This window comes from Gymnoscopelus microlampas, assembly GCF_963454915.1.
Source record: "Gymnoscopelus microlampas genome assembly, chromosome: 15".
NCBI classification, from domain to species: Eukaryota; Metazoa; Chordata; class Actinopteri; order Myctophiformes; family Myctophidae; genus Gymnoscopelus; species Gymnoscopelus microlampas.
In genome coordinates this window covers 34359325-34373690 of record NC_139952.1, presented here as the reverse complement: position 1 = coordinate 34373690, position 14366 = coordinate 34359325, and the positions used below count along the sequence as shown (strand labels likewise).

Sequence of the window (14366 nt, the reverse complement as noted above, 5' to 3'; positions counted from 1 at the left end):
CTTCATGCACTGTTAGTTTATTATAACTCCAGCAACAAACACATTTCAAGTTCACTTCACTTCCTTAACTTATACAATAGACAAATGCATACAACATACATAAATACATACATAACATACATAATACACAATACATACATACATACATACATAATACACAATACATACAAGATACAGACATACAATAACCCATCTCTCTCCCAGCATCCCTCTCTCGCCCAACCAAATCCCATTCACACAGACTCCTCTTACTCTTCTTTTTTCTTTTCAGGAAATTCTGATTGATTGAATATTTTATTAGGCAAAACATGTAAAACAGCACAGTTACATTTAAAATACTTTGTCTAAAAGGTCTGTTCATAAAAGTCCTTGTGGTCTTGTTTCCAATGAGGTCCTTGATATTCAATGCATAGACAATGTCAAAGCTTACTCTTACACGCCTCACTGCTAGCCAGCAGACGGTAATAGCGCTCCTTTCGTCCACCCGCCCTGTCACGCGAATTCCGCAGCTACACCCTAATCTCCTTCTCAACATCGGAATCCTGAGGACTTGGATGAATGCGGCACTTTCTTAGAGACTCTGGAACATAAAAACAAATAGGCTTATATGAAACAATAATTTGTGTAGGAAGCAATTTCTTATTTGTTGCTGTAGGGCAGAAACCTTGTATCAACTTGTTTTGTTCCGTTTTTGTAAATGAAAGTAGTCCATTTGGGTCACATGTGTTAACTACAGATTTTACAATGGAAGCTGACATTCTTAGGTTACCTGTTAAAGTGTGTTGTGTGGAAAGCTACTCCAAGTGATTCATTCAACATTATGGTAGTCCTGAAAAAAATGAACACTTTGTTTGCAGATGTAAACATACATAACCATGCTACATCCAGATGTGTCGTGTGTGTGCATTCCTGTCCATCTCCCTATGTATCTATTGGGGTTATCAAACATACCTGCTGCTGATAGAGAGCGTCTCACAGCAGGGGGTACGGCCACAGGTGAAGCAGGTGGAAGGTGGCTCACTCCCTGTGGGCAAATGATGGTGTATGTCAGGGGAACTTACCTAGGGGGATTGGCAGCGACAGCAGCTGAGGAGGAGGTCTTGCTGAAATATCTGTTCCATGTATAACAATATTTAATATTTAATTTAAAAAAGACTGAGAAATCTTCCATTTGACAAAATCTTGTTGTGAAACAGAAGAATAGTCAACATGTAATTCATTTCATATCCATATGTGCCCTCCACATACTGTATATTCCTCTGGCCCCTTAAAACAGCACAGAATTACACACCATATAAGTTAAGTGCATTGCATGGGAGGTTTCAATTTGAGGGATAATTTATCACAGGCTTTGTCACAGGCTAGAGTCCTCATTGAAAATAATGAGGAACTGGCCCTACTAAAATAGAGAAGATATCCATTCTTCATATAAAGTGTGAAATTACCAAGAAAAAAACATTGTCCAAATGAAAACGATAATGACGAACAAAAAAAAAAGTTGGAATGAAGGAGTAGCATAGTTTGCAGGACCCATGTTCAGGTTCCAGTGACACACCTGTGACTGGCACAGGTACTGGCAGGTCGCTCAAAACGAGAGTGAATACCAAAAGAAGCAACACAGCGACTCTGGTGGTCGCTGTGTCCTTTTGTCTTGAGTGTGTTGTCCATTCCAGCATGCTGTGGTTGAGGTATACTCATCCAGATTGCTGCCTTGCTGGAAGCAGTGTCACAGAAATGGTATCAATTGTACGCCTGCGACACGAGGTGTGACGTGTGTGTTTCATGACAGTAGCTGTTATGACTGTTGACATCGAGTTCCATGAAAAGTGCAGCAGTGCAATTCATGTGTGTGTTGTGCGCGTGTCTATGTGTGTTCAGTCTTCTCCCCAGTAAGCCACAGGATCAGGAAGCACAGGGCCAGGAAGCCGGTCCCCAGTAGATCCCCAAAGGCTGTCAGGTAGGGGATGGAGTAGCTGTCAGGGTCTAACCCATGGCCCCAATGCCAGTTGACCAACCAGTCAGCCAGGTAGAGCAGGATCATCACCTGCAGAAGTGCTGCAGTTAAGTAGGAGGCGACGAAGGTGAAAGTTGGGTTACCTCCCCTCAGACCGGTGATGGTGAAGAGGAAGACCAGGTGTCCCGGGGCAACAAGGAGAAGGAGCATACGGGCTGAACGAGAGTTCAACTTGGCACCAAAGAAGGTGGTGCAAGGTGTGGGGAACCTCCTGGCATTGGGGTTTGGGGCTCCCATGGGAAGGCCATTCATGTGCAGATAGGTGGAGATTCTACTGGCTTGAATTGCGACTAGGTTACCTCCCATCCCGTTGATGACTGGAGTGAAGACAGCCATGCCATCGAAGTGTGGATTGGAGACAGTCTTCTCTAGGATGAGACCACCAATACTGCTGATGAACATAGAGATCATGACTGGCGTCCAGCCTGAGTAAAGCACTTCCCTGGTGGAGGGGACTCTCTTAGCGATGAGCACCCACAAAGGACACAATGCCACGAACAGCATACACATTAACGGGTTGGCATAGTTATTGTTCTCTAGCTGCTTGTACAGTCCAGTTGAGATGCTTGCCAGCAGAGAAACGGTGATGAGGTCTCCCAGGCTGGAAGCCAGGGGCGTGGTCACATTATCAGGGTTGATCCCCAACTTCCTTGATGCAATGATCACACCAATCATCATCAGCCCTAGCAGCAGAGAGGCTATGAATGCAGTGGCCAAGCTGGACGCACACAGCAGTACGGCATGACCCATCCTGAACTGTTGCTCTGAGATAGAGCCCAAAATAACTGCAACTATAGCGGCAATTAAACCACAAACAGTGGCCTGGACCTGGAGGAGGGCCAAGTTGCCTATGATCCTCTGCCTCATGTCTTTGGCATGGTCCATCTGACCAATGTTAGCTGCTGTTGAGAGTCTTGAAGCCAGTGTCATCTCCAAGTCACCTTTGAGCCCCATTAGCCCTGGAATCATTATGAAGATATAGGTCACATCTGTAAACACCTTCCAGTGCTGAACAATGTCTAGTACATACCCCGCTGCCACAGTCCCGAACCCGGCCAACAGGAATGGAAACACTACCTGATAAAGAATAGTAAAGGAGGTCTCGTTCAGAGGTTCCGGTGGTTTGGGGCTCCGGTCGGTGGTGCTCTCATTGCTCTGGCTGGCACTCACTACCATCTCTGACCAATTGTCGCCATCATTCTCACTCACTCTGTCCGTGAAGGAGACGACCTCTGTGAGCTCGTTTTCGCCTCCAGTGGTGTTCTCATATCTAACCTTGTCTATGTGCTTGGCAACGATGACCGACTGAACAGATCCATTCGAGTTAATGAAGGTCGGAATCATATGCGCTCCCTCATTCTTCCTATCCATTACCCCAGAGGACATGCTGATGTCTAGAGAGGTTGTGGCGGGTGGCGGTGTAGGCTGAAGGAGGGTTGGAGGGCAACTTGCAGGTGGGGTGGTCAGGGGCAAAGGAACACCTTCCCCTGCCGCTCCTAGTGGTGTGATGGGAGACATGGAGACACCCATGTCCAAGTTAGTGTGCCCTAACCCTTCCGGGGACTGTTGAGTTCCGCTGTATAGACTTGACGGAAGCTGTCCAAGGTAGTGTGATCTAACCTCTTCTGGGGACCTTGAAGTAGTGCTGTATACACCGGATGCAAGAAGTTCTCTCTACTTCTCTTTGTCTCGCTGTCACTCTCGCCCACGGTCGTCATCGCACTACTTTGACGTCTAAAGGTTTCTACGACACCTTATATAAAAGGACAGGCGTCACCCACACAACAGAAACCAGTTATGAATTTAACCATCTGTTCCGTGCCATATTAGGGCATTGTCTTCCCGGATTAGCCTTTGATGTTGACCAAGCTTTGTGTGTCATTTGTGCCGCTGTACCAATTTAAGCGATAGCGTGCACAGTAGTACTCCATTATTTTATATTTATTTTGTTTATTTCAGGGTTGTAGTTGTTTATGAGATGTTGCGATGGACGGTGCATCTGACAGAAGGACCAAAGAGAAAATATTATCCTCCTGCTGTGGTGATGGGGCACAAGGTGTACTCGTTTGGAGGAAATGACATGGATGGTCTGATTGTGGTGCACGTCTTCAACACAGTGTCTTTGCGCTGGATTAAGTTGCCCCCAGCGACAACTGAGAGAGGAGAATGTCCCCCTGAGGTCCCCTCCATGTGCACAGGCCACACAGCTGGCCTGATAGAAGATAATATCTATATCTGGGGGGGCCGTACTTACACAGGGGAGGACAGCAACGTGCTTTATGCATTTGATGTTGACACCCACAGATGGTTTAAGCCCAAGACTTCTGGGACTGTTCCTTGGGCGAGGCACTACCATTCAGCCTGTGTCTTGGGGAAGGTCATGTATATCTTTGGAGGATTAAATTGCATGACTCAATGTTCTAATGACATCTACAAGTTGGACACCACCACAATGGTTTGGGCTTTAATTAACACCAGAGGCACTCAGGCACCTGCTTCAGAATGTCACTCTGCCACCATGATCGGGACAAGGATGTTTGTATTTGGGGGCAACAATGACAACCACATCAGTGTGTTTGACACGAAGACCAATTGCTGGCTGAGTACACCCTCTGCACAGCTTCTTACAGAACAACGCGTGGGTCGATTAGCCTTTGCCCACAATGGAGAGCTGTACATATTTGGTGGCTACCACATCTTGAACTGGATCTTCATTGATTTAATATGGAAATTCAATCCAGAGACCTTCTGCTGGAAGAAGATTGAGCCAAAAGGAGAAGTCCTTTGTCCATGGATGTATAGGATGTACTGTTGCATGGTGGGAGATCGTATCATTCTCTTTGGCGAATATGTAAATGATGTACAGGTGTACATCTTAGACTTGAGTCCTAGTTTGAAAACGTTATGCAAGCTAGCAGTTATTCAGTATGGTCTGGAGCAGTCGGGACTCACACACAACATCAGGTGGGAACTGGCAGCCATGATTGCTAACAGCAGCAACAGAAGAAAAACAACATAGCCCACTTAAAAAACTAAAATGTAAAACAAAACCAACAGTAAGCTCACAAAAATAATAAATAGATAAATTGGTTAATGAAAATTGATAAAACTAGATGACGATGACAGTGAATAAGTTCCAGGCAGTGGAGCAGAAGAAAGGGAACACCTAAAAAAAGGCTCCCTTCATTCATATGGGAAAGAAAGCAGAGCACAGGAATGTGCTCACTGCTCAGTGATCCCCACCAGGACCTAAGCCGCATCATACAGGAGAATAGAGAACTCCACTACCATCTGAACAGTAGGTATGGCATACATAAGACACAGAATTCCACAGCATTATCCAGAATACAGGATTTTCAGGAACACTTTTACAGGGATCACAACTGAGACGACCTACTGTAATGGATTGACAACACACCACAGACTGGATTTCCTTTGCCTGTTATCTTCGAAGGGCTTTTCAGTTCTCTTCAGGCAAATACAATTCACAAGCTCTTTCACTCTTTTTTTTTAGCACCCCAAAAGGTTGCTCATAAGTTGCTCTTGGAGAGATTGCATAAGTACAGTTGTTAGAGTAATGTTTCACACGTTTCCGCTCTTCACCACGCCACCCCATGCAGCTGGTCTCCCAGCCCAGAAATGGCTTCATCTAGCACAGTCGTTCTCAACCTTTTTAGGCTGCGACCCCCCCCAAAATAATAATATTTGAACTGGGGACCCTCCACCCTGACAAGCACTTGGAATTGTTGGCATTTATTTGTTTGACTCGGTCCCACAGATATATATTGTGAAAATAGCAGATCTACAAGTAGATTGTCTGTTTTCAAAAATGTTGCCTCTTTTATTATTTGACATTTTGGCCAATGTTTGACCAGTTTTTATAGTGTAGTTTGTTGATTACTTTTGATGCAGTAATGCTCTTTTTTCTTTTCTTTCTATGTGTTTTTAGGTGTTAAAAAGGTCTTAAATTGTCACTTCGGCTGTCATCTGGGGACCCCCCAAAAAATTATGTGGAGACCATCCTGGGGTTCCCGACCCACAGGTTGAGAACCACTGATCTAGCACAGCCAGCCCCTCTGGATTGCCCCCACTGACACAGCCCTCAGAGACAGATTGTCATGACCATGCTTATAAGTTGCATAGAAGTGTGAAAACCTTCCTGTTGAAGCAAGGAACTCTCCCACCCCAAGAGAGTAGACAACCAGTGCAACAGCAAAGACTGAGGCAATGTCCAGTATTAAGTATTAAGAATTAAGTATTATAAGTAAAATCCATGTTCTCAGCAAGCAAATGACCTGATCTCATAATTTATATCAGTGGTTCTCAACAGTTTTCATTTCAAGTACCTCCAGTGTGATGTGCATTAGGCCACGGACAACTTTTTTAAAATCTCTGGGATGGGACCCCAATCACTGTACAATCTTCAGTGCTAATTTAACTGACATTAACAGTGTACAAATGTGCATCCATTTGTACACTCTGAGTTACAGATTTGGACCCCTGGTGGTCCCCGGACCCGACGTTGAGAATCAGTGATTTATACAATAGCTTAAAAATAAACATAATAGTTGTCTATTTAGATTATATTAATTTATTCATTATTACCAATGGTTGGATAATAAGGCGACAACGAACACCGGTTGCTTATTTGTTTATGACATACACATACTGTAGCTTTATTTATTCACAAAGACAATGGGTAAATGGCATTGAATCAACACTATATGGCATGCCTCCTGGCAGAGATTTGCGTTCTACTGAGCTCACCTTTATAGCGGATCTTTTCTTTTTGGGATTCCAATTATTCTGGTCTCTGTGACTCGATCTCGAGTATCCCCCCCTCCCCCAGTCTTGGTCTCGACTCAACACCCAAATCCCCCCTCAGTCTTGGTTAGTGAGTAACATCTTTTAAATCTCTTCAAGGGTTAGGGTGTCAAGTCCTTTTCTTAGTTTTTTTGCCTCATGTCAGTTCTATTTGTTTTTAATTTGATTTATCTTTATTTATTGTTTTAATTGCGGTTATTTTATCATCTGTTTTATTTGCTGTTTTATGTCTTTATGGTTATATTGCTGCTCTTTTTTTTACCTTGTTCTGTAAAGCACTTTGTTACCCTGTTTGGAAAAACGGCATACAAAAAAAATAATTATCCTCATGGTTGCATTTCATATGGTCCTGAAAGGACCAACCTTAGGACCAACTTTAATTTAAAGTAATAAAGGCTGTGTGCTCATAGTGCTATAAGATATTTTTTTGAAAATGGAAGTTAGGATTAAATTACCAAAGAAAAAGAAAGTTTATCTGGTTCTGAAGTACAGCTGGCGATACACTGTGGACAAGGGCAAAAATGTTATCACTCACACAATTTAAATGTCATTCAAAAATGACAACTTTAGTTTCATCAGAGACTTATGAAACAACAGGTGCCACTTGTTTCAAATGCTTGAGAAGCTTTTGTAACGATACTGCTCATACATTTCATAGTGTACATGAAAGCTGTAGATGTGAAACTTTCAGGAAGATGTTACAGTATGTCGTCCAGATGGCCAATCATCCCTTAACCACTTAAATCCTATACTTTGTTGACTGCAGGCCCCCAGGGTCTATACTTTAATCCCTCCTTTTTTCCCTCCACACCAAATTGCTACAAGATCACAACAAGACGTGCTCTGAGCTTGTACGTAGATTGGCTAATTTCGCCGAATGTTTACCAATTTTCGCCGAATGTTTGCCTATTTATGCCCAGAATAGGGATGCTAGGAATCGTGTACTTAAGCCTCATGAACTGTATACCCTGCAGTACTGCGTGTTGCTATAGCAATTGTGCGATGAAGTCTAAATTAAGCTTTACGGGCCTATTATAGTGTCTGAACAGTCTGACTTCTGGTGCTGATACGGGTCGCACTGTGATCTGGCATCGGGCTACAAACTGGAAGACAGATACGAGTTCTCAGAGAAGGTATAGTATTAGATCCAGCCAAGCCAGTGCTAGTTTGTACTAAGGTGTTTTTTGTTTTAGTTTTTGTTGTCTTCATTTATTTTAGAGAAGCACGAGTTTATAGCAATGCTACACTGCCAAAGAATGTTAATTTAACTCAAAAGAGTGTAAAAATGGCACTTACAGGTCCATATTCTCTCTGAGCATTGTAAGCTTATAGATCTGCTATTTTTGAAAATATATATTTTTTGCCTGTCATTAAAAAATGACAACTTTAGTTTTTTACAGACCAGGGACATGCCCCAAATAGGGGTGCCAGGATGAACGTAGTTACATGAACATTCACAGGATTTGGCTGTGTTTCCTATTCATACTATTCTACCCACCGACACCTAGTAGTGGCTCCATATAGCCATGATTCACACCACTGGAAAAGTTATAGTGAACAGGAATCAGGATAAATAGATTGAATAGAATCACATTTCTAAAGGACAGAAAAGAAGAAGACTAAAAGTCCAGTTGTGGCCCCTAGAGGCCATGCTGCTCCTAAAACTGACTGACCACTGTGAGCCATTGTGAGACATTGTGCCATTAGAGCCCTGCATTCTCAATACTGTATATAATACTGTATCTTAATACTTAAGATGAAATTATTATTAGTGCCAGAATTGTGGCAGGGTGGATATATATATTGTATATTCACCGAAGGATTAACACAAACAACAGCACAAGTTTAAAATAAATAAAATAAATATGAAACCACAAAGGCTTTAGAAATTGTGGCCTTAGGATGGTGCTAGAGGAAAGGCCACAGGGTCACCAAAGTGGGGCAGGATCCTGCAATCTGCCCATTATATTATGAGATTTATTTTGTTCATTGATTGCGAGAGTCATGAATACGCTCAGCAAGTTTTAATACAGTCATGAATACATTCAGCAAAACTGTTTTTCATTTTTTGTACTACATATATTTTCCACTTTTTGCTCAATATACTGTAGTAGTTCTTATAAATGTAAACCACATGCTGTTGATGAGTGATGTACTGGATGCATACTGCAGCATTTCACCCTGATGCCCCTATTTTGGGTCATTAAATTGTCAAATATAATCAGTTGTGATGTGACCAATGTGAGCTTATTGATCTGCTTTGTCCACTATTCATCGCTAGACAAATGATATAGGGGTTAAGTGGTTAAACCCTTCATGTACCTACAGTATATTAAATTCACTGTGAGTGAGGAGAGCATGAGAATGGAGGTTATGACTAGGGCATTGTGACACATCATTTATAAGGAGATATGATCTCCTATATTCTCTCTCTCCATATATATCTTTCTGTCTGTCTGTCTGTCTGTCTGTCTGCTCTCTTTCCTTTGATCGGTCGACTCCCCTCCGCATCCGCACCCAATCATCTAAAGCTTTGCTGCTGTTATTTACTGCTGCCTTATCAGCATTTTTTATGTGCCAAAAATAGAAACATCCAAAACCAGTCTGTGCCACCACTTTCAGTTCCATGAGTTTGCTATATTACGCTTCAATATCAGAATATCAGAATATCAGCGGCATGTTCTAAATAACTGGCTGTTTCAAAGCCTGTTCAAGTTTTTTACCAAACAAATGTGCACAGCATGTAAGTATACACTACACCCCATTTATTTCATTTGTCATTAATTGGATGTATTGTATGTACATGTACTGTATGTTACATTGCAGCATTCTGTAAGCCTTGCAGTGTTCTGAACATTGTCCGAAGCCATCATCTGGCCACTTTGGACACAAATAACATGGCAGCCAACGTCTTTGACTTCATTACCCAAGAGTCTCTGCAAGCATGTCCAGCGAGGACGTGCTGTGATTGGCCAGTCTTTGCTTTGACTGGCAGTTCTGCCTTGGTGCCTTGGCAAATGCCAGGATGAAACTCATTGTCTCCCCTATACATAGTAATACAGTAAAGCCCCTAGCAGGGACCCCCCTGAATCTATACATTTATGGAAGGATGATTGTTCTTGCTTAAACATGTAATAACTTTATAATTTGTGGGACATAATATGCTATATAGTTGTTAAAAAGTTACATAGTGCTGTTTTAAGCTATAAAAAAATATATAGCCAATCTACAAGCTTGCATGAAGGCCTGCTATTTTCTTTTTTGGAAATTTGGGGGAAATCTTGAATTTTGTTGACAATCGATTATTATTATTATTTTTACCACAGTGTACCAAGAAGAAGCATAATGTCTGGTCTATTTCAGTCCTATTGTTTTTCATTGTGTTAGGTATTATTAGAATATATGGCCCGCTGGCCACTACTGTACCACCAGACATGCTTCCTCTTATTTGTTTATCTTTTCTCTGCCTGTACAGTTAGCCGGATGAAAGCTAAATGAGCTTATATTTAAATACTCCACTTACAACATACTACACTTATAAACGTAAAACTTTGCATCAATTGTGAATACGAATATTTGATTAAATACCAAAGAAAATCTAATTGAAGAGAATAAAATAGGTGAACTTAAATCTGGAATCACACCAGTCAGCAATAAAGCCTCAGGTGAGTGATTAAATCTGTAAAGGTATCCTTATTTTGACAATCAAGGGCTTTCTTTCCTGATATTCTTTGATGAATACCACATTTCTGGAACAAGCTCTTCAATTGCCATTGTGTCGTATTTTGCCTAATTTATAGTCGGTGGTATGATGTCTGTGCCAAGAATAACCGATCTACAAGCTCACAACGCAACATATCGCGATACCCAGTGAATGAGGAACACACATCAGCACAAGCCAACTGGACTTGTTTAACATACGTCGTCTTGATGTGTACCATACAGTATAAGGTCTCAATTACTAATGACCTTTTATAGCCATCCCAAATGTGTTCATACTTGGGTGTTCCAAGTGACCTTTCAATGGCTCTATTTTTGGTCTGGGTCATCAAGTTTTTGTTACATTGCATTTTTTATAACTTACGCTTAGGATGCAGTCATTCATCATCACATGGCTGACATGTTGACCGCCCAGCAATGGAAAGTAGCAGGGCCACAACATGCGTTTGTCATGTATCTATTTCAGCAGCACGAGATCATGAATGCCTTTACTGTGCTCATTGCTCTGGCTCTGAGCCAAGTTCAGCTGCCTTCCCTTGGCCAGTTATTCAACTAATTGTCAAGTCTTTTGGTTAGTAAAACTTTATCTGATCATTTATTGCTACAGTATATATTTTTTTCTTATTTTCCTGAACTCGTATCGGACACATGCACTACTGTATTTTGGCCTTACGCTCATGAACAACAAAGAGAATATTATGCTGATATACCGTATAAAATGGAATAGCTGATAGCTGTAGTCAAATCCAGTTAGTACTAGTGGACTTTTTGATTGATTGAATACTTTTTTAACAGTTTGCAAAAACAAGGCACGTGGCACAGATTTATACAAAAGAATGCTAAAAGGATAACCCAGATAAGCCCTCGGGCTTGTTTCCATTAAGGCCCTGTGTATTCAATTCATCGAGACATTTAAAGACAAACAATCAAAGCAAAAAAACATCATATATACAGTACGAGTAGTAATAAGAAAGAAAGATATGTACAGTAAACAGTGGTGTGTGTGTGTGTGTGTGTGTGTGTGTGTGTGTGTGTGTGTGTGTGTGTGTGGGGGGGTCATTTCCAGTGATAAGCTTACACTTTTACTTTTTACAGGGGCCAGTTACAATTTGCAACCACCTGTTGGTGACACTTTGTTTTGCCTGTCGGTAGGGCATTCCACATTCTGGCGGCATAGCAGTATAGCTGACTAGCTACCTCTTTGTTCAAATACATACTCCTGTTCCTAGTGACGTGGCTATTTTCTTTAACATGTGTTGGAGTTATAGTCTAGCTATGTATGCTAAGCTATGAAAGGTACTGTATGCCCCAATAAACAGACTGTATAAGTTGTGGTTCGGACCCAGTATGCTTTTCAGATGGTGAAGCATTTACATTTTCTTCTTTACAATTTTTTGTTGCTCTCCTGAAGTATTCTTGAGCTTAATTCATCAGTGCTTGCTGAGTTTGCATGCAGGTTCACAGAACTGCCCAGCTTCACTTTCACACAGTTATGCCTGGTTTACACTTAGTTGCGCATGAGTGTCGTGCACCAAAAAAAGCAGATCTACTAGCTCACAATGCGTCATGCTGTGACGTGTTGTGAGCTTGTAGATCCGCAATTTTCGGTGTGCGACACCTGCGCACTAATGAACACACGCCTGTGACCAGTTTTATAATGTGTTTCACTGAGTTGTTGGGGAATCCCAACAAGTGGCATCCCAACAAGTCTTTTTTCAGTGATACCCATTTTCCACAGGCATTCTTGTTTTCCCACCTAATTTAGATATTTTTGGGGCTTATTCTGCCTTTATTGATAGGAACAGTAGACTGATAGTAAATGGGGAGAGAGATGGGGGGGTGACATGCAGCAAAGGTCGTCGGATTCGGGAGTCGAACCTGCGACACGCCGTCTGGCTGGATTACCAGCCTAGGTGTCTGTTATCTGTCATAAATGTGTCACCAATGTATAACAGCAGTTCATCCTCATGATCCAAGTTATTCAAATTTCCACTTAAGATATTCTGTACATATCCTTCAAGGGCTTCCCTGATATCCAATATTGGTTCTCTTTCAAATATGCGTGCAAAGTTTACTTTGGGAAACTGTAACTGCCATTGACAACTGAATTTCCCCCGCAGGATAAAATAAAATACAGGTCTATCAAGCTATAGCAATGCCTACAGCCCGATGACGTATCCTTGATTACAATGGTTCTGCTTAAAACCGGTGGAAATGCGTCCGGTTTGCTAGAAAGCACCAAGGTTCCAAGAATCCTGAACGGAACCGGTGCTACAACCAAAGTTATTTTGGTGGAATAGGGGCCTCAGTGAAACATGTCACCTCTTCACAATCTCACTATGTCAACCATCCAGTTGCAAAACTCGCAACTGTTTGCTCCCACTGAGATTGCAACAGCTGGACCGTGGCTACTGTTACAGTTACAAGGCCGTTGGACATTTGGGAAATGCATTTCCTTTAGGGTACTTGATTGGTTGCCAGCTTTCTCCCTTACCATGATGATTTATTTTTTTGTTTCAAGCCTGAATAGTACACTGTACACTGTATTTAACAGTCATATTTTTAATTGCTGTTTGTTATCTGCTTTTAAACATAGTAAAAGACAAAATAGTAAAAGAGGAAAAAAGCGGCACACACTCTGGCTTCATATGCAGTAACTTTAATGTGTTGTTATAGCCTACCTGATCTGTAGGTCGAAACGTCATCATTAAGGTTAGTGCATATGGATACTGTAGTCTGCATAGTGTGCAACACGTCTTTATTCTTTTACGTTTATTCCCAGTCATCAGCACCTCACCACACACAACCTTTGGTGTTACCTGCTATAAGGACAAATAAGCGCCACCATGGCAAAATCTTGCCTCGAGCCTTTGGTTAAATGAAGGCCTTTCTCTGGTAAGCCAGGCACAGCCGTTGGCATGGGCATGCAGATTCCTATTAATTACCAGAGGTCAGAACAGCCTGTGTGCAGAAAAAAGGAATTAGGAGTTAAAAAAAATACAGTATGTGACATTCTGATTGTGGAATGGCTTCTACTTCTAAAAGTCTAGAGGTTAGTGTAATATAATGTACTTTAGTGCAGTATAGTTAAGCGAACCAATTTTGCTAGTTGTCCACGTGTCAAACTCTTGGGATCTGTTCAGACCAGTTTAACAGACAACTTGGAACCTCTCTGACATTCTGCACACAGCCTGTTTTGCAGCATATATTTGCATAAGTGAACACATTATCTTCAAGTTAAAATGTGAACTTGAGATTAGCCAAGCTGTCAGGGTCAGCATTTGTGAAGATAATTCCTTTTACCCACCCTGAACAAGTATATAGGCATATTAGGACTCTATTACACAATGTATGTCACTCTCAAGATCAATTTGTACTTATGACCTAATAATATCTCAAGAAAAAGATTAGGAACTTCCATAATACATAACACTGTAGCCCCAAAAGTATTTTAAATGTACAGTGTACAATTCAGTATGAATGCCCCCAGTTATAGGGTTGGAGTGGAACATGCTGTTCCACTGCAGAGCTCACATGTGCTTGCACTGACATACATGTGCACATGCATGTACAGTACACATAGAGGCAACTTGTTAGCATAGTGTTGAGGCAAACTTTTCCCAGTTTCATAAAGTACCACAGCTTGTATTTTCCCACCTGCTCTGTAAACAGAGAGTTTGCCCCATTGTTGAAACTGCTTCAAACTTCCTTCACAATGGACAGAGAAGGGAATGGACATTTCATTTCAGTGTCACTTGGCCTGTTACTTAAGTTAAGTTGAGTGAGTGCAAAAAGAGATTTAAAGTTA

General features: G+C 41.7%; 2 protein-coding genes across 7 annotated transcripts in view; one reads left to right on the top strand and one right to left on the bottom strand.

Annotated features, from left to right (window-relative positions):
- Positions 1–14366, top strand: part of pleca (plectin a) — a 129009-nt gene that overhangs the window by 47858 nt on the left and 66785 nt on the right. The window lies entirely within an intron of this gene.
- LOC311061205 (solute carrier family 41 member 1-like) lies at positions 1865–3544 on the bottom strand (the record flags this gene model as incomplete). The annotated part of the gene is made up of 1 exon (XM_084079760.1): positions 1865–3544. The coding sequence occupies one exon, from the start codon at positions 3542–3544 to the stop codon at positions 1865–1867; it is 1680 nt and encodes a 559-aa protein (XP_083935886.1).